The sequence below is a fragment of the Phocoena phocoena genome, chromosome 14 (assembly GCF_963924675.1).
Source record: "Phocoena phocoena chromosome 14, mPhoPho1.1, whole genome shotgun sequence".
Classification (NCBI taxonomy): domain Eukaryota; kingdom Metazoa; phylum Chordata; class Mammalia; order Artiodactyla; family Phocoenidae; genus Phocoena; species Phocoena phocoena.
The window spans coordinates 30059248-30083118 of NC_089232.1; the positions used below are offsets into that span (position 1 = coordinate 30059248).

Here is a 23871-nt window from a genome sequence, read left to right on the forward strand (position 1 = left end):
GTGTTTTTTTTTTTTTTTTGGTGGGGGGGGGGGCGGGCGGGCTGCACTGCACAGCTTGTGGGATCTCAGTTCCCAGATAAGGGATTGAACCGGGGCCTTAGCAGTGAAAGTGCCAAATCCTAACCACCAGACCATCATGGAACTTCCCTACTCTGCCACCTTAACTTGCCAGCTCCTTATACTCCAACCTTTTAATAGCTCTTCTCCCTCTTAGTACCTCATTCACCTATATGGTTTTAATTACAACAGACTCTTGGCATTCACAAGCCATCCCTCTCCCCACCCCATTCCTTACTCTGTGGCGTGTAGTATTTTATCATTTTGCTCAGGCTGTGGCTAAGTGCGAACTGAGTGTGCAGTGAGTTTGGTGAGCAACAAAAAGATGCTGTGTTCTTCACTCCACTCTTGCTGACTGTGAGCTAACTCTTGTGCTGTGATGGGAGTAAGAGATCTAAAAAAGTAGTTGTTTTTTGTTTCCCTCCATTCACCCTCTATTGTTAATTGGTGCATTCTAATCTAAAGAGATAAAGAATCAGATACTAAAAATTCTCAGTCAGTAGGCTTATGTCTGAAGCATGGCCTCATCTAAAACTTTACAGTACAGGGCTGTGTCCAGCACCTAACAATCCAGTGAATTATTTTTTTGTACCTTTACAACTCCCCACAAACATTAAATAATAATTCAAGTGGTTTAAAAAGCAATTCTTGTGGTCTACAGAAAGTAAAGGCTACTTTGTCTTTGTAGTTTCAAGTTAATATTAAATGACTTGCTAGGAGCTACGTTAAATGGGTCCTGGCAAAAATAGCAGATGTTACCAGACGCAGAAAAAATGTCTTTCTAAGCCATTAAAAAAGTCAAGCAAGGTTTTACTCAAACCTACCTGAGCCAAACATGCTGTAATTGAATTTTACCCAGAAAAATCGAGAGTTTTAAGAAATCTTTGACCTGTACCAGTTGAAGCAAAGTCAAACACTGTCACGCCTATGATTTCCAGTAACACAAGAAGAATCCCCAAACATCCCAAGTCTCAGTGGTTGTAGAGAAGCTTGTCTGCAGAGGCCAGCAAGTCTTTAATAAATCAGCCACAAACACAACATGGTATTTTAAATATACAGTAGGAACATTTATTTTAACACTTCTAAAAGATATTTCTCCATGCCTGATGATTTGATATAAAAATCAAACCCATCATACTTTCCCCTTCAGTCTCTCTACATCAAGGGCAATCAAAATTTGTACAACATGAATATTTGCTTCTGAAACAAAAATTACAAATTAAGTGATAACAAAAATACACAAATCAACTGGACCCTAAACGAATTTCTAATGAATTTTTTCCCCTTTCCCCCAATCACCTAGAGCTTCTTTCTTCAGCCTCATTCTGCTCCTTTTCCTTTCTTTGCTTGGCCATGAACTTCTGTTAAAAGCAATTCATAATATAAAATATTTATTAGATGTTGCTTTGCTGTGTTACAAATGTATCTTATATATTTCACTGTATTTACAATTTAAAGAGCTTGATCCTACAGAATAAAGATTAGAAACACAGTGCCTTACATTAACATTCCTTCCTTCCATTTGTGAATCATCTGATATTTATGATATACTTATGCATTATCTTGATGCTTGGGGACTCAGTGGTCAAGAAGATAGATAAGGCCCCTTACCTCATGGAGCTGACATTCTAGTAGGGGAAGAGAAACAATAAAAGAATAAACAATTTAGGGGGTGGTGGTAAGTATCATAAAGGAAAGAAAGACTGTAAAGCAAATGAGATTGACTGCTTTTTGGGTTGGGAGGAGTGTTCTACTTTAGCTAGGTCTTTCTTTGTCAAAGGCCTTTCAGGGAAGCTGTTATTTGAGTCGAGACCTAAAAGATGAGGAAGAACCAGCTATACAAGGGGGGCTGGGAGAGGGCAAAGGAACAGCAATATAAAGGTGCAAAGGCAGCAAAGGGGCATTTCATGTACGAACAAAAAGAGAGCCAAAAAAGCTGAAACACAGTGAGCAATAACAGTGAGGTCAGAGAAGTAGGAAAAAAAAATCAGATCATGTAGGGCCTTACAGACCCACAATAAGAAGTTTGCGTATTATTCCAAGTGTAATATGAAGCCAGTGGAAGATTTCAAGTGGAAAAGTGACACGTTAAGAGCATAGGTAGCACAGCACAATGTTTAAGGGCATAAGCTTAGAATAAAACAAAGGTAGGTTCAAATCCTAAATCTGCCACTAACTAGCTATGTGATCTTGGGGATTAGGTACTCTTTAATCCTGTTTCCTCATCTTCAAAATTGGAACTGATAGCATCTACCTCATAAAATTGATTGGGGGACTGAATAAGCTTCCAGCAAATAACAGCTCAATGAATGTTAGATGAGTGTCTGTGCCACAAATTCAATACAGAGGATATATAAAGCAACTCTCAAACATTCAGGAGGAATCAGAACCACTGTTTCAATTACGGCTAATGATGATTCTCTACAGTTCTAATCTAAATGTGTCCCAAAGACATGTACAACTAAAAACAGAGGTGGTAGTAGTGAGGAAATGGATTAAATAAAGTTAAGTGGATTCTTTGGCTAGACAAGTCTGAAACTTTAACATGTTATGTGTCCATGACTCTGCAAGAGGGCATCAGAATATACAGTTTCCCACACTTTAATGGAGTGTCACATGGGACTAGTGATATGCAAAATCTACTCTGGCAAACGCTGCCAGAGGAAAAGAAATAAAAACTAGGAGTTACTGGCAAGATACAGTGAAGGACATGAATAGTACTTTGAACTTAAGAGGAATAAACTAACCTTAAAAAGTTCTTCCAAAAGGAAAGAATGTACATGTTGTGTGGACACTTCAGTAGTTTGACTATAATACCACCACCTGAAGATTTGATGAGTTAAAAATAAGAAATATCTACCTCTGTATTTTGCTTATGACGTGTACTCCTGCAGTGATTTGTCATTGCTTTTTCACCTGAGTAGAAGAGGGAACAAATTGGACAGAAGAATCCAGCCTTCGGTACAAGAAAGTCTAAATCTAGAGGACAGGAAGAGAGAGGGGGAAGAGGAAGGAAAAAAATTAACGATAATTTATCTAGAGCTGTGTTAATTTATCTGAACATGATAAACATACTAAGCACAGTATACATTTATGTACAAACATAATACACACTGTTATATATCTAGGGATCAAGAGCAATTAAGCCTCTAATCACAAAACAGAAGTCTTTATTTTTAAACAAATTCTGTAATATTCCAGAGCCTCCAGGAATGGCAGGGAATTCCTTCAGAATAGCAGTTCACTGGAAAAGAATCTGGTAGTCTTTGAAATAAACCTCTTAGGAATCCACTGTTAAAATAAAACAGGGAGAAGAGGCAAAATGATAGTCAACTGTCTGCTTGAGGAATACGATGGGTAAACAAATAAGGTGCCCCTTAGCTCATCTGAGCTGGCCATGAACAAAGTTTGCTAGCTAAGCTTTTCCATCATGTCCTACTCAACTGGAATTTCTGCCTGGGCAAGTATAACTCAATTCTTACCAGAGCAACAAACAGAGTACATATCCCAGACTTCACGAGTGCAATAAAAGTATCTTTGTCAGGTAAAAACACAGCTTAATAAACTGTTCTCAGAAATGCCAGTGTGCAAAGCTTGCTAATTTCCACTCTAATCATCTAAGCAAGGTCATTGCATTACTCATCTAAACAACAGAACACTTAATACGGTTCTGAATTTTTATTTCACATGGATATGGAAAAAATGTCGTTTTTACTTTACCTTCAGGGACATCAGGTACCACTGATTTCCCCAAAGAAGAGTCCTCAATCTTCTTGCGTTTTCTTTCTGGTTCTGAATCCATTAATCCAGATTCTTCATCAACTAAAGTCATTAAATTTTTCAAGGAAAAAAAAAGTTATTCAAAATAGATTTATAGATTTTATATTAAGTGATGTTATCTGAAGCTAACATCAGATAATCTCTGCCTTCAAAGATTAATCTATGAAAAAAAAGATTAATTTACGGATCATCTCTCTAAGTAAACCTTTCTTGGTTAATCCCACCCGACTATTCTTCCAAGAGTCTTTATATAAGGAATAAATGGGTAAATCTGTTCAACCTTATTAAATAGATTCAAGGATATGGGACTAAAGCTTAGCAGCATACTTTATTTACACATTGTTCAGGAAAAAATTTTAAAGGTAATGGAAGAAGTTCAAGTTCTATATTACTGGCAAGAGTTAACGTGTGTATGAAAAAGTGCTGGGGTGGGAGAAGAGTGTGGATTGAGGAGAAAAGGACACAGAGCAGAGAATAATTCTGCTGTCCTGTGTTGAAACCCTTCCAACCAAGAAAAACAAAGCCTAAACTGATGGACTAAGACCCTTGTTAGACTGAATCACAAGTGAAATTACAAACATTCAAACCCAGCAAAGTGAATTAACATGTAAGAAGCACTCAATGTTATCAGCAAAATGCCTAACAGGATCTTGGGGGAAGACAAAAACAAAAACTGGTTCCAAGCAATTCTGGTTACCCTCAGCAGCTGAAATACCTAACTGTTGTAAAGCACTGGACAAATCTCTCTCACATACATATCATTCATTTAGCTTTTATCTCATGTGAGACAAGCAGGTCAAATCATTATTATCCCTGTTTCTTCACAGATGGAGAAAGAAAAACCGAAAGAGGTAAGAAACTGATTATGTCCAAGGATGCATAGCCAGTAAGTGACAGAGACTTGTGACTTCAAGTTCAGTGCTCTCCCCATGTAACTGGGCTACTCTTTCCCAAATCTGAGGGGATGGTTAGAAACTATGACATCGTTATTTACTGTTCTCTTACTCCTTGCATTTTACCAGTCATCAAGTCCCAAAGAGTAGATTAAAAAGGCTGTCTCGCTTTTCTTGACTTGATGCTTAAAACAGCCTCCAGTGTCTTGCTACAACCCTCAACAGAGTAATACTTTCTCAAACACATTTGCTGCTACCAGGCCAAAGGCACCTTTATCTAATAACAACAATAATACATATTATATATAATTACATAATCATTTAAGAGATTAAAACAAATATTTTAAGTTTAAAATTATTTAAAAAATGACTTTTTCTTAAGCTAGATTCTTTCATCAAATATATTGTCTATTAATGAAAATAAATGGTTACAAAAGCAGTAAAGAAATGATTCTTTTTCTATTCTTCTGTTGAGATGAGGCAGTTCTAAGCAAACTGGTAGCTGAAGTTGCCCTATCACAACAGAAATCCGAGGGGGGAAAGCCCTCATGAAATTATGCTGGAAGCATTTGTCAGTTAGTAAAACCATTGACTATGGCTTGGTATCAAGGAGAGGTTAATGGAGAACAATAAACAAAGGAGGAGTACCCACTTAGCCAAGGGAGAGAGCATCAAGAAAGAGTACATAATCAACAGTAACAAATGATGCAGAGAAGTCAAATAAGACTAAATTAAGAAGAAAAAAACTTAATCCAGTATGACAACAAGCAGAAGGGTTTTAGGTTTTTATTACACCTGGTTAGGAAATGGGAAAGGAAGAGGCCTAAATAAACTGTGGAGCAGCACTGAGGACCCAGCTGAGAGCTAGGTCAATGAGATTCCACTGAATCACAGGTGGTAGTTTTTCCTTAGAGAACATAGCATACAAAAGCAGGAGGGCAATGAGGGTGCTGTTTTCAAGGAGAATGGTACTAGGGATTTAGGATTTTGCTATGAATATATGGACACAATGACAAATACTTGTTAAGTAACTGGAGTATTCTAGACACTGTTCCCTATTTCTTTCAACATAAATTGTATTAATGTTATTAAGACATCTTATTTAATTCATGGCTGCCTGCTTGGCAGCATCCACAAAGCAAGGGACCTGGTACACAAATTAAAGCTAGTTAATAAATAATTTTTACTTGATGCTGCAACATGGTCAGAATAACCTTTCGTAGATCATTTCCACGAAAATTTGTCACATTCTATTATAATAGGATCACATATTATTCTCTATTATCCCATTCCATTATGTTCCATTATCTCTATAATTGCAAAGATAAAAATCTTTATCCAGATCTAATCATTAATGGGCTGCCTTCCCTCACTCCCTCAACTCCCATCCCTGCTCTGTTGACTCTTTTTCTACTTTTCTTCTTAGACAGTAGATCTTTGGAACTTTAACCACCTCCTCATATTGTGTTACTCTCTCCCCCACTTCTGTCGATCCTGCTTTACCTTCACTAATTTGGAAGGCCTCTTCATCTTTTGCTGGTTCTGCCGTAACAGCTTTTTCTGATGGTGGCGTTTTCCCAATTCTAACTCTCTTGGCTGGCACTTTAGCTTTAAAGAGAAAGTCTAATTTATTGCTACAGTAACAGTGTTTAAATTGCTTTTAACTCTGAATAACAACTTTAACACCTTTTTTTGCAAACAAGATAGATATTACTCAAATTTGGGAAGGAAACCTATTTCTAATATAAAATAGAAGAATTCTGTTTTTAAAAATTCAGCACTAGTCTAAGCATTCTCCTTTTATTTTCCCACTTATCCTGATCAAAACTCCACCTTCCCACCTGCTTTTCTCAAGGAGCCTACACACATTTTTCTATTTTGTTCAAGACTGTGGGACCTTGCTAGTATTTTTTATTCTTAGTTTGGTTAAATCTTTCAAGATTTTTGTATTTGAAATTATTTTGATCTCCCTAAAGTACTGAAAGTGAGCTGACCTATTATTCTATACCATCAAAATATTACTTAAAAGTGAAATGGTACCTTCACAAATTTTCCCAAATCCTAAGTCTAAGCAGAAACTAGAAGGCAGGCTGGTATAAACAGCCTTCTACTTATCAAAAGCTGTATTTTCTCAATAATACAAACATATCATTTTCATTCCAATTCTAATCTGGGTATTCTAGTTTGCTTTCTGGCTTTGTTGTCTTTTCTTGAGATACAGTAACTTGGGGCAGGGTCTGAACTAAGAGAAATTTGTGAAACTTGAACATATTTCTTTGGAAAATATCACTTGGCCATAACTATCTGTTGGCTTCTTATGTCAATACACAGTGAAATTATTGGTAATGCTGTAACATATATTTAAAAAAATTTTTAATGTAGTCCCCTCATAAAGCAAAAGCTACCACTTCTGAGTATCTACCTGCTAAGTGTCTTTCAATCATGGTTTTCAGATCTTCTTCCATAACATTCTCATTTACTGGACCCACTTGGGACAAAGCTTCAAGTTTTGTCTTCTTTGTGTCCATAGCTCTCTTTTTTCTATCCCCTCTTTTATCGGTGGGATGGTCATGTTTGCTTTGTGTTAATTCAACTTTTAAATCATTGTCTCCATCTTCCTCCTCTCCAACTTCATCAACAGTAACAAAATTAAGCTCTTCTTTAAGGTTGTTAAAATCTGCCAGAGAGTCTTCATCCTCTTCAGTTACTTCATCTAATGTCACTAAATGCAGATCACTGCTGTCATCCTGTATTTCATCTACAGTAACTAAAGCAGAAGGGTCTTCAGGCATGTGAGAAGAAATGAACCCAATGGAATCCCTTCCAGTATTTTCCTCATCTCCTTTAGTATTTAAAGCAGCAAAACTTATGTCTGCTGACTCATTTAAAGGTAGCTCTTCCACTTCTCCAATTTCATCCACAGTTACCAAGCGTTCCTGTTTGAGAAGATCTTGTTCTTCAGCCACTGACAGTACAGTAACATCTTTAGGTTCACTGTGGGAAATGCAATCATCTTGATCAATTAACTCATCTAATGTAAGAAGTGAATTTGAATTTTTTACCATTTCTTCCATATTTATTTCTTCTTCATCAATTACTTCATCCACAGTGACTAGAGCTTGTGCTATATGTGCAGCTGCATCTTCTTCTTCCCCAATCTCATCCAATGTTACAAAAGATAATTCTCCCTCAACAACACGAGAAGCAGAGATTTTCCCCTTCTTCTTCTTCAAGTTAAGTTCAGAGGAAGGGGTATTTTTGAGAGCTTCTTTCCTTTTTCCTTTCAGTGGATTCTGCTTGGCTTGAAAAGGATTCACTTCTTCTATAACTTCATCCACAGTAACAAATTCATCCAAATTAAATGGAAATAAGGGTTCCTGTTGGAAAGGTAAAAAAACTCACAGAATTGTGAACAACTACTGATAACTGGCTAGATTCCATACAGTCTCAATAAATGTTCATGACATATCTATCATTTGTGAGAATTTCAGTATAGAGATGTTTCCAAAAGCTGAAATTAGTTATTTTTCAAAGCCCCACAAACAAATCCGAAGAGTAAACAATGCCAAAGGTAAAATCCTAACAATATCAATCTAATTCCACCTTTACTTAATTTCAGTAAGATTACAATTATTTCCTAAATGATGTGCGAATTGTCAATATGATGTACAAAAATACTACATTAAGAGCATTTATCAAACAATTAATATAATATAAAGAATTTACTATTCCATACGTTAAATGATATCTAGCAAGTGTTTTGGAGACTTCATGGACTACTAAAAGCACCTCAAATGCAACTAGAAAATTAATAGCTAACTAGATTGTTCCATCAATCAATTTATATACATATTTTAAGATGTGTAATACTAAGATACAGGCACATTTTGCTTTATTGCACTTCGCTTTATTGTACTTTGCAGATACTTTTTACAAACTGAAGATTTGTGGAAACCCTGTGATAAGTCTAATGGTGCCATTTTTCCAACAGCACTTGCTAACTTCATGTCTCTGTGTCACATTTCAGTAATTCTCACAATATGCAAACTTCTTCATTATTATTATATTTGTTATGGTGATCTCTGGTCAGTGACCTTTGATGTTACGACTGCAAAAAGATTATGATTCACTGAAGACTCAGAAGATGGTTAGCATTTTTTAGCAATAAGGTACTTAATTAAGGGATGCACATTTTTTTAAAGACACAATGCTACTGTACACTTAATAGAGTACAGTATAGTATAAACATAACTTTTACATGTACTGGGAAACCAAAAAATATGTGTGACTCACTTTTATTGAGATATTTACTTTACTATTCTGGTCTGGAATAGAACTTGTAGTATCTCTGAGGTATGCCTATATAAGATTTATATTTTGAGAAAGTTATATGGAAAATTTATTACTAAGACTTAATGACAAATATGACTGCACTTGGAAAAAAAATAGTATCTGTAATTTGAAAAATGGTGCCAATTACTAAAGAAAATAAATTCCTGGCAGGCATCCTACACATTTAGTACACTATCAATGGTCAATTACTAGTAAATATAATAGTGGCATTACAATACATACCCAGTAAATTTAGGGCAGGAGGGGGAATCTGTAAGCAACTGTACTATCAATTTATTAAGCCATGGAAGAACCATAATCCTTACTTCTGCTTCTTAAACTACTAACATTTCTCCTTGCTCTAATAAAATAGACCCAAATTTATGCCCTACCAGGGGAAAAAAGTAAAATAACTGAAAAAATATTCTATGAATAACAGAAATCTAAAATACCAAACAGCCAAATATATTGTAACACGTTTATTTGGCAGTAGAAGTCAGTACCAAGAAAGTAAACCTTAAAGCCCGTCTTGTTAGGATAAATTGAGCCATACCAAAAGGATAACAAAATGGAGAGGACTCAAGTCAAATGTCAACCTCCTTTACATAGATGATTTTATTCTGTGTTACAACCCATTCCTACTGATGTGAGACTGGACGTGTCTTCCTACTCTAATCCCCTTTCCATCCCTGTGTAACTTTTTGCCCCACACCAAGAACAAACTATTTAGCCTAGCTCAAGGTCAGAAAACGAACTGGTGGTGGGGTCAAAAATATACTATCTCATTCCTGTCCCTTGCTCTATATCAAACTAATTATTACAGGAGAGACACAAGTTACAAGGTGGACGAACTCTTTTATGGAATGATGGAATAGATGGGTCTGTGTTAGTAGATTGTTTCTTACCTCTTTGGGTTTGGAACTTCTACCAGTGGTGCTTTTAGAAGTCTTAGTGTTTTGCCCAGTCAAAGTCTGAAATATTAAATAAGAAATACAGAAAAACAGAATTTACAACTAGGTTATTAATGTTCTTTAAAACACAAAAAGAATTCAAACAGCAAATATTACCCAAACACATTCAATTATACAAATATTTAACAGGTATACCAAGCTAAGTCAACAATCATTTAACAGTATAGGCATCATCTCCATAAGTTGTAGTTAAATTCAGTTTTACTACCTAAGTCGGGCCATCAGTAAGCTGATAAAGGGAGCTTCAATTTAAAAGAGAAAACTGTTTCCCATTGCAGGAGCAGAGTGCTAAATCACCTCAGGAGATTCAATGCAGAATTTTTTTTTTGAATACAAAGTTTTATTTCTGACCACACTTTATCCAAATAATGCTTTCACACCTGTTAATAAATTACAGACTTGAGCTTATTATTCTAAGTGTCTACTGGCTTAAATCAATGGAGTCATTTAAGAAAGGGAAAAGGGAGCTTGGGGGCGAAGGGAGTGAGGAGATGAAAGCATAAAACAAGATTACATCTCCTGCTCCTTAGCTACAGAGATAATCACTTCATAGATTCTCTGAACATTCTTCCTACCCTCCTCACCTTATTGTTGCTCTCATCCCGTTTCATGGCAGAAGGTTTAGCCTCTGTTTCCTGAGACTGTTTTGTAATATCCCTGTAATCCAGTTTAGAATCTTTGCCTTGCAGGGCTGAGATCCTTCCACTGCCTCCTCTGGTAACACTGCTCTGAGTGGGTTTCAATTTACTGCTGTTTTCAGCCAAGCCTGATCTGGCACTTGTAGGTTTAAGGAGACCCAATTCCTTGGCTGAAAGTTTCTTTTCAGCATTTATTTGATCTCTGAGTACAGATTTTAGAAAACTTTTCTGGTTTTCAGATTTTGAAGCTGTAGCTTTTGCCTTTAGAGAAGAGACCATACCAGCCTTGATGCTTGATTTACTGCTAGATGCATTTGATGCAGGAAGCATACTAATTTTACTAGTTTCATCGGACTTATTGGCCTGAACCACTCCTTTATTTGGGCATGCCTTGGTCACTGAGTTTTCTGCAGGCTTTTCTTTCATTGCAGCCACAATCTTTTCCAACTTCTCTGCAACCATCTTATCATCATTCTTTTCAGCCTTCTCTATTCGTATTTGCAGATCCATTCTGGTTTCCTTGGTACTTAATTCATTCTCCTCCTTTTCATCCATATTACTTTTTGCAGAAATTCCCTTTGTGCTCACTGCCTGCTCATCCCCAGTGGAAATTCCAGGTACTAAGGCCACAACACAAGTAGATGGTACTATTTCTGAAACAGTTTCATGTTTGTCTACTTCAGCTACAGCTTCTATCATAGACTGTGTAATCTTAGAAAAGAAATCTTCTGCTTCAGATGGAGAGTCTTCTAGAATTCCTTTGATGTTCCTTTCTTCTATAAATGCACTATCAGATGATGATAATTCTGTTTCAGGGTTAATAATTTCTGCCTCTTCCTTCTCAAAGTCACTGGTATACACCTGCTGATTTAAAACAGACTGCTCTCCATTTTCAGTGAATAAGTCAATACTGGCTGGAGTGGATGCTACAAGAGGAATTTCCACTTTGACCTCCTCTCCCTGAGTTTCAACTTCAAATGTTTCAATAGCAAAGTCAGAGACACATAGTGCTTTTTCTGGTTCTTCCTCACAAGGCTCTTCCTGTTGTATAAAAGCTTCTATTTGAATGCTGGGAATAGATTCTTCTTCAACTTCACTAGGTTTAACAGAGGGACTATCAGCTGCTCTTTGCACCTCACTTTCATCAACTGGACGGTTTTTCAAGTCAGGGCTAAAAGTATTTAAAAACAAAAAGAACACAAACAAATATCAAACTATGATGAGAATTCAACCATCATAAATAGTCCTGTCGATGCTAATTGTTAAGACTTCCTGATACAAGAGCAATAAGCATTGGGAAATCCAGTCAATCAGCATTATAATGGTTAAGAAATTTTGATGTAAATATACAAATAACATAAAATTTTAAAAAGATCCTCCATTGCACTAAAGATTTCTTTTTAGTTCAAAGGAAATTATGGCAATATTATGACCACTGATACAATCATTTTACTCATATAAGTTATAACCATTTTTTTTTTCCTTCTGTGTCAAGTTTGCCCCGGAGACCAGAAGGCTGAATGTGAATTTGAGACATCTCAAATTATTATTAGGTCCTATCTCCCCAACAGTGGTAACTGAAATAATAAAACATGTTTATGGTTCGCGAAACTAATGATCCATGCTTTAAAATTTACAATTTTATAAGTGAGCCTTACCTAAAAGGAACAGAACTGATAGGCCACAGTTATCTTAACCACGTCACCTCTTTCTTTTGGATGTGAAACAGATTTGTTTTCAATTTCCCAAGAACTGTATTTATTAGTAATACTTAAAAGAAAACTTTCTTTGGAAATATCTTTTAAATACTCTGTTGGAGATTAAAGTTAGAGGCAAAGCTGATACAATCACCTTAACATAAACATGTATTCTTATTATAAAGTATGTGCCTTTGGCTGTATCACAAGAAGAAATTTGTTAAAAGAAATCCTTCCAGTTACAGAGACTAATTTAAGATTCTGATACATAGCTTAAAATTTTAAGTAAAATTATTTAGAAGAAATGGAGGAAATACATGGCAAATAACATGCAACTGATCTAATTCATCAAGGTCCTCCCAAATCCAACATAAAAATAAAAGTGTGCGATACAACTATTTTCACTGAGACAGAATAAACTTTTTATATTAATGCTCCATAGATAAGAGATTATCCTGAATAGTAATAAGGAAAATCTTAGCTTCTGAAGACACATCCAGCACGCTGTCAACACAATAATGTTTAACAAATACATCTGCTTAATTACATTAGAAGGTACAGCTTGGAAAAAGACTCCAGAAAGTGATCCTGCCATATCAATATCTCAGTGTTGACTTTTTCCTCCTACTCTTCAAGGAAGGAGGGGATGAGACATCCCTTTTGATATGCTTCTCAAAGGATGGCTATATATTCTTTAGTTACTGCAAGATGGTGTCCGTGTCCTGAGACATTAATAATAGTTCAGAAGTTTGAAAAAGTGCTACCACATCAGGGTCTAATCATATGAGCCAATAAACTATTCCTCCCTCCTCCAATGATGGTAAGTTTAAACTTCCAGAGGAGAAAACTTTTCTAAGAGATCAGAGAAACACCTCTTAAAGAAAAGCCATTAAGGCAAAGAGTTTGACGAATTTATTTAAGTTAAAAAGTCAGTAACCATAGACCTTTATCAAATAATATTCTATTCAACTGTATAAGCTATCCTTTGTATGCTGAAAGGGTTTAAAGGTTTGTATTTGAAATGATTCACATCCCTTATATTAAAAAATACCAATGGGGGCTTCCCTGGTGGCACAGTGGTTGAGGGTCCGCCTGCCAATGCAGGGGACACGGGTTCGTGCCCCGGTCCAGGAAGATCCCACATGCCGCGGAGCGGCTGGGCCCGTGAGCCATGGCCGCTGGGCCTGCGCGTCCGGAGACTGTGCTCCACAACGGGAGAGGCCACAACAGTGAGAGGACCGCGTACCGCAAACAAACAAAAAAAACCAATGGCTGATTTTTGGTGTTCCAAATTCTTAGGAAAAGTTAAAAAAAAAAAAAAAAAAAAACTTGCTGCCAAGCACAAGTATGACAAAGAAAAAGTTGTAATATTCAGTTAAAGCAGTTATATAAATATTATTTTTCAAGAAATAAGCTTTCATTTTTAAGTTACAAGACTCATTTCCAATAATGAACATTAAATTCAAACTCCTGCCTCAGTACAGAACTGCATATTAACCCTAAAGGCTTTAAAAACTAGAGCTATACAAAAACACCAATTTACTGGGCTTTAGAAGGTGAACAATGGAGATTTTGATTCCTGGCTCTAGGACATAGCAAGTCCTCCCCCTTTACCACATTTAAAGTTTGTCAGTAAATTTAAAAAGCTGTTATCTTTTATATAAAATGAATCACTATGCAGTTTCACACTTGAAACAGACAGCATGAACCTACTTAGGAAAATGGGTTAATTCCATATTTGTTCTTGTGTGCCAGTCTTTCAAAATTATAGTGCTTTCTTCATAGGATTTATTTTCCAAAAATTAGTACCTAGTTTTCTGGCTGATATGGTAAAAACCTTCAGTGTTCATCAAGTTAGCTTGGAAAGTCAGTTTGAGATGTCAAATAAATGAAATTATTAACACCAGAGTATAAAAAACAGTCTTTTAAAAGAACAAAGAAAACAAAATCATATTCTGGAAACTGGACCAAAAAAGGATTCCAGGAAGGCTGGGTTCAGGATAGGGGTATCTAATTTCCCATTCCCCTGTCTTACCCCATCCCTCCATAAAACCAGGGTTTCAAAATCTTCAGAGAAGGTATATAGTAAAAGCTGGCCATGAGAACAAAGGTTAACACCATACCATACACTTTCTGAGAAACTTTAGACTGAGACATAACACTGAAGATCAGTATTTATTTCAGAGGGCCACTGAGTACTGCCCAACATTATTAATGAACTGATGAACATTTCCTCTTGCACCCTTATTTGGAGCCTTAATCATATGATAAATAAATAATGTTCACATGGGGGTTGGTTAAAACAGGGAAAATGTAGAATTTTATTAAATTATTAATATATCCATGTGAGATTTCTTTTAAAAAGGAAACAAATACTCTACATTAACTATAAACAAGAGGATCATGTTAACGAATTAGCATCCACAAGTGCTTAAAAAAAAAAAAAAACCAACAAGGACCAGTGTTTTCTCAGGATCAGCTTACTCCAATAAAGAAATGTGAAGTATTCAGCCACATCCCATGTCTTTTTTCTCTAATGTCATACAAGTCAGAAAAAAACTGCAAAGTGGGAATTAAGAAATTATTAGTGCTAGAACTTTAAAAATTAATAAGATTAGACAACTATTTGTAAATTCATTAAGACGTATCTGATTTTAAAAGATAAGTGAAAACAATGAAAGAGAAAATGACCAAACGCACACAATAGCTATTGTTTTGGACGTGAAAGAAACTGTCAAATGAAATATATAAAATGGATTTTTGGAAGAGCCTACTTTATTACCAGCCAGAGTTACTAAAGCCAGACTGCAGGTCTATCTATACTACTACATGCAGCATTGTTACTTATTCAGCCCTTTGCAGGCTTTTGTAGCAAACACTGCTTGCTGTTGGTTATTACTTCTTAGGCATGTAAATATAATTGGTATGCTGATGTGCAACTTAAAAAAGTCTGTGTGGATACATATAGCCAACCTATTGCTTAAAGTTACCGATGTATTTTAATATACTCATAATCATCTTTATCATTTAAAAAAGTCTCATTTTATAAAAATTAATTACTGAGAAGAAAAATCTATAAGACATCCTGTTTTACAGGCATCTTATAATTAGGCAGTGTATCAAATAAAATAAACTTTCCATATTTAAACACTCAAACTCCTCTTTCAAACTGATAAGCTCTTACTACACTGACTAAGAAATAAGGGTAAACCACTTAGTATGAAAGAGAGAAAGAATTCTCTATCAGTGATTCCCAATGAAGAACAGTAAAAGGGAGGTTATTCATTGATGGGACAAGGGTGGTGATAAGTGTATTCATCAGGATGAGGAAGTCACTACGAACAGGATATACTATATGTGGTCAAAAAAAGTTGTGAGTTACCAGTTTGTATAGACTCTGAAGAACAACCTTTCAACCTCTGAAAATATAAAGCAGTGTACATATTATTTTGTTTTATACCAAAATACACACTAAATATTATCTTTCCAGTTTTAAAAACTCAATGAAAATTTAAAAGGATTATACAAACTTAAAATTTACTACTGTGCCTATTTTGGAATAGAAAAATCTAACAAGAATGTAATACTGATAACAGAGTTGAGCTGTTCAAGAGTCTTAGCAAAACATTTCATAAAGAAGGCAAATTTATATATTTAATTCAAACTGTGTGTACACATTCACTTCTCCTAAAAAAAAAAATCAGTAAATATCTGAAAGAGACCAAAAATAATAACAAAAAAGGCCCCTAGGTCAAACAGAGCCCTCCAAAAACCCCAAAACAAAAAACACCCTCATAACACTCATAAAAGATACAAACTTTTTGTTACTAGTGAACAACTACCATAAAATACAGAAATAATATTCAGTAATTAACTACGTACTACAAAAACTGTTAGCAAACTTAAAGCAACATACCTTTTTTTCCCTAGTTCTGGGTCTTTCTCAGCTTCAGCCTGTAATATAATTCCACATTTTATTAGAGGTTATTCTACTGGATTTAAAATATTTAACTCATCAATGCAGTGTTTTCAGTTCTTAAAATCTAAGCTAAAAAAAAAAAACCCATACCTTAAAAATATATCAAAACAGATAGTTTTCAGTGTCCACATAACCATCAGCTTCTAGAATTTTTTTCCCATTTTTTGATAAAGATTTCTAAATAAGATTATACAGAATAAATGACACACAGAAATTAATGAGAAAAATAAGTTTCCATAATGTTTATAATAAATAAGAAAATTTTAACTTTAAAAGCCTGGAAATACCACCTTTTACTAAGAATAAAAACAATCAACCTGAAATATCAACATATTTTTTGTGCAATTATTATTTTAAAAGACTTCTATTTATGAGAGACTAGTTGACTTAGAAAGCTTTCTACTCAAAACACATAGAAGTGCTGGACAAAATTTAACAATAATCCTTTTAAACATGTATCTGAACCACCAAGAAAGCAATGTCCTGGGGCCCAAAATGAAAGGAGGAATTAAAATTCAGTGCTTATGTACCAAGCGCTGATCCAGGTACTTAGGATACATCACTGAACAAACAGCAAAAATATCTGCCCCTTAGAACTTACATATACTAGCTGAAGGCTTTTTCTGTGGGGAATCGTGTGCTGAGTTGAGAATTATCTTTCTCTAGATTTTCTCAGATTAAAAGCCGAGAATTATATTGTATAGAAACTGAATAATATTTCTAGAGAGGTTCCCGGTGGGGTGTTGGAGTCCCAGAGTAAAGACCTTCTTTACTAGGGTATCTGGTAAGGTATCCAGTCTACATTGTAATGGTATATAAAGAAAATTAAAGATGGCAGTTGATAAGTCCCATCCACAGTGCTTACAAGCGGTCTTCTCATTCACAGGAGAAACTTGTTAGAGGAAACCAAAACCAAAACCAACCTATATGGTAGTAGAGAAAATCTATACCAGATACCTGTATTAGCTAACTTGCTTCTTTATTCATAAATTAACAGAAGAGAAAAACGCACAAGAGAACAAATTAAGGATACAAAACTGACTGAAGATATTTCAGAGAACTACTTTAAAAACAACTCTAAAGAATACTCTCTAAAAAATTTTTCTAAAAATAAATTCAATAGGATATAGCATCCATAATATCAGTACAGGTGCTACTTCCAGAAAGACAGAACATTAAAATTTGAAGAGAAGAAATATTCAAAGATATAAGAGGAAAATTTTCCTCAGGTGAAGGAACACACTCATTTTTAGATTTCATAAATTCAATGACTGATCTAAGCAGGATATAGGAAGTAAGTCCCAAACCAAGTTAAAACCTTGCTCACTGCACTAGCCATACTGATCCTCCTTGGAATTCCCAAATCACCAAATATGTCCTTAAGGCCTTAGCTCTTGTTCGCTCTAAAAACCTCTTCTCTTTGATACGTTAGAAGAGTTCGCTCTCCTACTTCTTTCTTTCAGGTCTCTCAAATAACTCTTTCTCAGAGGGGCCTGACCACTCTAAAATACACATATCCCCCTGTACACCCCACCATCCAGCACACTCTATCATTTTTTCTTGATTTTTCTCCACAGCGCTTCATAGCACTTTTTACCACCTCACACTACGTATATATATGTGTGTGTATTTGTGTGTGTGTGTGTATGTGTACATATATATATATATATATATATATATATATATATATATATAAAATAAGCTCCTTGAAGATTGGGCCATTGACTCCTCTGTTTACCAATGTATTCCAAAGTCTAAAACAGTGCTGGCATAGAGAAGGAATTAGATAACTATTTGCTAAATGAATTAGGAATAAATGCTAAAAGGTTTCAAAGAGAAAAAAAAATTACATAGAGGTAGGATTGGAATCAGCCTTCTCCTTAAAAACACTGGTTAAGAAAAACAAAACAATAAAAGCAAGAACAATCTGAGCACAGAATTCTCCACCTGGACACACCATCAATGAAACATGTAAGAGAAAAATAAAGTCATTTCCAAATATGCAGGGATTTAGAAAGTTTACTGGCCATACACACTTTCTGGGAAAATTATTTGACAATATATTCTGGCAAACAGAAAGTAATCCAAGAGAGTAGGAGATACAGAGTCCAAGAAATAACAGAAGTAACTCAGAAGAGCAATAAAAAGAAAATCAAAGGTATATAGATGCTTTACAAAGCAAATGGCCATAAATTTAGAACAGGGTGTCAGAAGGATAGCTCTAAGAAGAGAGCATATTCTATTCAACAAATAGTAATTAAGTTATGTGACCCGAGTAACATGAAGACAGTCTTCTTTTTTCCTTTCAACAACAAAAAACAACTCCTTAACTGTACAGGAAAGCCATAACCCAAATACTGAACAAAAACACAGCATCATTTTGAGAAAAGACTGGGAGTACAAGTGAGTCACTTCCAAGTGTGCAAATTACACGTATTTCTTTCTTTATAGAACCACTCTCATTACTAAATTCTGCAGTAAATATCTTCATAATCAAGATATCAAAAATGCAGGTACTGGGTTTCAGTACTTAGAATTATGCCTTCATACTCTGTATGCAAGGTAACTATAGTTATAGAATTAAAGGTTGTAACGTATTACATGTGGAAGTAACATTACAGGTAACAAATATGGGGGGAGGATATTGAACAGAGGGTACATAGGATACTAATTAACTCATTATAAACATGGTAAATTAAAAACTGTTATTAAAAAACTCTGGGGGCAGGATTTATTTCCACCTCATAGTCTAGCTTAGGCTTTCATTACCTCTCATACAGACTATCACAATACCTTGAAATTAGTCCACCTGCCTCTACTATCCAATTTATGATTTGTTAAATGGATATAATGGACATTATGTGACATGCTCAAGATTACAAGGCTAGCTTATCAGTGGTTGAGCTAATAAGTCTTTTACAATAAGTTAAATGTGCTCTTCAAGAATGAGGTTGAATTAGGATGTGGGAAATAAAGCATTAATTTAGGCAGAAATTTCATATAATTTCCACTTGTTTCATTTTAAGTCTAAGAATTTGGGACCACAATTCTGGAAGAAAAATTTCTGTGTAGTCTGTGTTTACTGTAATTCTGAACACAGTTGAAAGTAATAACTTGAAACATACCACAACACAAAGTTTTAAAAATACAATGTGCTGTTGAGAAAAAAAAAAAGTTAAAAACTTCAAAAAATTTTCTTCTGAAATCAGGTTAAACAAGGCACACAAATTTGTGCTTAAGGACTTCCCTGGTGGCCCAGTGGTTAAGAATCCGCCTGCCAATGCAGGGGACACGGGTTCGAGCCCTGGTCTGGGAAGATCCCACATGCCACAGAGCAACTAAGCCTGTGTGCCACAACTATTGAGCCTGCGCTCTACAGCCTGCGCGCCACAACTACGGAGCCCGTGTGCCACAACTACTGAAGCCTGTGTGCCTAGAGCCTGTATTCCGCAACAAGAGAAGCCACCACAATGAGAAGCCCGCATACCATAATGAAGAGTAGCCCCCGCTCGCTGCAACTAGAGAAAGCCTGCACGCAGCAACGAAGACCCAATGCAGCCAAAAACAAATAAATTTATTTAAAAAAATAAATTTGTGCTTAAATCAGTATCATGATGCATTCATTTACTTATAGGTGATCTATTTAATTTGGATTTAGATGGTGGAATTTTCTCTTTCTTGAGCTAGCACAAGAGTTTGGCAGATTAACAAAAACCTGCAGACACCAAATATAAGGCCCTATTTACCTCTTGCTATTGAGATACAATGAAACTATTAGAAAGAGAAAACATCTGAGTTTCAATTTAATTCTTTCAAAGGTAAACTATTCATAGTTTTCAAAGATTATTACTGTGCAAGCCAAGAACCTGTAAAATCTTCTTTCTTATAAAAGAAGAGAGTATAATAATTTAAACAAGTAAAAGAAAAGAACAAACTTCTAACAGGAGGAAGTCAAAATGGACTCCATCTAGACTGCATCCTGGAGATAATCATGCTATGTATATGGCATCACTCTGCACATATGTCCATAGTAAGCATCAGAATGAATATGCTACATTTTCTAAAATTACCTCAATTTATTCTCATTTATACAAATTTATACTGTTCCATAAACCATGAAAACTGGAATAATGATTGCAAAATAAATTTTTAAAAGAAACAGTATCTAAACTTAGAATGAGTTTGACTACTGTCCAAGAATAATTATCGAAATCAGCTTCAGAGTGTATCTTCTAGCTTTGGGAGAATGACCTTTATGCTTTCCTCATATTCTAAAAGCACAGAAGTTGATACAAAATAATCTTACCTCTGATGAGTCTAGCTTTGGAGATAATGTGCAGATCAATACATGGTTACCTATGTTCTGTGGATTTTGTTTCAGAAAGCTGTACATTGACTGAGCAGATTCAGGACTATCTAACTGAAGAATTGCCTTTGGAAAAGATAGAAAAGTATTAATTACTAGTTCCTAAAAAAATTAAAAGTAGAATTACCGTAAGATCCAGCAATTTCATTTTTTAGTATATACCTAAAAGAACTGAAAGCCAGAACTGGAACAAGTATTTGTACACCCATATTCATACCAGTGTTATTCACACAGTCAAAAGGCAGAAGCAACCCAAGTGTCGATCAACAGACGAGTAGATAAACACATGTGGTACATGCATACAATGGAATATTATTCAGCCTCAAGAAGGAAAATTCTGACATATGCTACAACACATGTTGGAAGACATGCTAAGTGAAATAAGCCAGACACAAAAGGACAAAAATTGTATGATTCCACTTATATGAGGTACCTAAAGTAGTTAAATACAGAAATTTAAATTGTAGAATGGTGGTTGCCAGGGGCTAGGAAAAGGGGGGATGGAGAGCTGTTGTTTAATGGACAGGGAGTTTTAGTTTGTGAAAATGAAGAAGTTCTGGAGATGGACGGTGGCGATGGCTGCACAACAACGTGAATATGTTTAAATGCCACTGAACTGACACTTAAACATGGTTAAAGAAATTTCTTAAACATGTCAAAGAAACTAGTATCTACTACTTGGTCAATTAGGTATTTTTTATGAAGCAAATACTGTCAACTTTGCTATAAAACCCTTTCTACCTTTTGGTTGACCAAAATCTAATTTTCATAGACACGTCTGAATTAAATAGAGAAGACAGAGGGCACAGAAAACGTAAAGGGACTTTAGAAATACCTGGTTGACACCCCTTCATTTTATAAATAAGAACTAAAAGTGTAAACCAACTTAGCTAAGGTCACAAAGGTAGTTAAGGCTAGATGAACACAAGTCTGCACTTCCCCAAAAGACAATGCTCTTTGCACGTATTACCTTTCTCTCTTGTGCAAGTTTTTATTTCCCCTTCAAACTAAGAGTTCTTCCTCCTTCCTGCCAAAGTCCAGGAGAAAATATGATGGTATATCATAATTCTGCTAAGAGGCTGAATAATGTTTATAGGTGCTTCAGTTCAGAAGCTGAATTAAAAGTTACAGACCATAAGAATATAGGGTTCAATTATATATTCTTTACAGAACATACAGCAAAAATAGAAGGGACCTTGTTACCTTGTTTTTATTACTCATGTATACGTGGTGATCCACTTTTCCAAACTGAAGTCCAACACAAAGTACACACTGAAGTCCATCTTCTGGTAAGTTATCAAGATGTACAAATCGATCGTAAATTTTATCTACATTTGCCTGTAGTTTTTGTTTTGTTTTTTTTTTAAAGAGACAGCATAGAAAAAGAGAAAAACAGCTAAAGTATCAAAGTGTAAAACACAGATTAACAATTTATTTTTCAGAGGTCAGGTAATGTCCTCTCCCAAGAATAAGAAAATGACCATACAGGTAAAGACAGTGAGGTCTTAGTACTAGATGTGAATAATCAGTGAAACAATATACTAAAAAAGGAAGTATAATCTTTCTTCTGTCAACATAATATGTACCCAAAACACTTAATATACCGAATATTTACCCAAGTCAGTTAATATGGCTCCAGAATCTAAAAAATATTGCACATCAGGATTCCTTTGCCCTCCATTTCTTATTTTTACCAAGAGAAGACTCATCTGACATCTCCATCACCTCAATATTTTAAAACTAGTGCTAAGATTTTCTTTAATTCTTGACAGGTGAACAATAAAACAACCAATGTTTCTATCAATTAAACAAGTGTACAAAAGCATTTAAATGCAAAACTCACCTCTGGGTCATTTTCTCTAATCAAGGTTGTAAATATAGCTTCCTAGAAAGGCAAACAGAGGAAGATTGAAAGTGTAAGCTCTTTCTTATTTGTATATTTAATTAGTCAAGATTTACTGATATAATAATCTATATGAATAAGCATTAAGAACTATTTCATAAAATGAGGAGTAAGCAAAATTTCTGTTCCTTCCAACAATCTTTCCCTCTTCCTAAAACAAGTTATCTAAGTCCCACCCTACCCACAGACTTTAATTCTTCCTAATCCCCTAAGTACATTAAAGACTAATAAGGTGGTACCATTTAGGGGAAGACACTCAAATTCATATACAAGGAATAAGAGATTTAATTTAGTGGACAGTAAGAGAATTCAAATTACACAACAAAAAGTCAGCTAAGCAAAATAGAGGATGAGGAAGAATAGAGATGTAGGCTAGTAAAAAAAAACATCACAGGGTATTAAGTGTATAGTGATTTGGTGCTGCTAAATTATATAAAGAGGCCAAGACTGGCACAACACAGGGATGTCAAAGCTGGGAGAAGCTAGCTGATAAAAGGCTTAAATGTTTAGAAAAGGAACTTTATCTTATGGACTATGGTTCTTAAATTTTTTTTTCTCTTTGACACTACTGATATATATAAAACCACCCCAGCAATTACATCACATTAGAATGATTCTCAATGGAAGGCTTTTTCAAAATACATGCATTTTCAATGTTCATTACAGCACTATTTACAATAGCCAGGACATCGAAGCAACCTAAATTGTCCATCAACAGAGGAATGGATAAAGAAGATGTGGTACATGTATAAAATGAAATATTACTCAGCCATAAAAGGGAACGAAATAGTGACATTTGCAGAGATGAGGATGACCTAGAGATTGTTATACAGAGTGAAGTAAGTCAAAAAGAGAAAAACAAGTATCGTATAATATCACTTATATGTGGAATCTAGAAAAATTGTACAGATGAACTTATTTGCAAAGCAGAAACAGAGTCACAGATGTAGAGAACAAACATAGATACCAAGCAGAGGTGGGGGGGGGGGTGGGACGAACTGGGAGACTGGGATTGACATATATACACTACTATGTATAAAACAGATAACTAATGAGAACCTACTGTATAGCACAGTGAACTCTGCTCAATGCTTTGTGGTGACCTAAGTGGGAAGGAAATCTAAAAAAGAGTGGATATATGTATGTATATGTATAACTAATTCACTTTGCAGTACAGCAGAAACTAACACAATATTGTAAAGCAACTATACTCCAATAAGTATTAATTTTAAAAAATACATGCATTTCCACCTTC

At 35.1% G+C, this 23871-nt stretch overlaps 1 protein-coding gene across 1 annotated transcript in view; it reads right to left on the minus strand.

Moving 5' to 3' along the window:
- Positions 1-1352: 1352 nt before the first annotated feature.
- The window catches only part of ZNF638 (zinc finger protein 638), an 84211-nt gene continuing 61692 nt past the window's right edge, over positions 1353-23871 (minus strand). Inside the window, exons 18-28 of the mRNA XM_065890938.1 lie at positions 22557-22598; positions 21917-22051; positions 20654-20779; positions 16285-16322; positions 10618-11842; positions 9968-10033; positions 7153-8107; positions 6234-6338; positions 3778-3879; positions 2918-3036; positions 1353-1418 (exon numbers count right to left, since the gene is read on the minus strand). Coding sequence (XP_065747010.1) covers positions 1353-1418; positions 2918-3036; positions 3778-3879; positions 6234-6338; positions 7153-8107; positions 9968-10033; positions 10618-11842; positions 16285-16322; positions 20654-20779; positions 21917-22051; positions 22557-22598 — 2979 coding nt within the window. The remainder of the gene's footprint in view (positions 1419-2917; positions 3037-3777; positions 3880-6233; positions 6339-7152; positions 8108-9967; positions 10034-10617; positions 11843-16284; positions 16323-20653; positions 20780-21916; positions 22052-22556; positions 22599-23871) is intronic.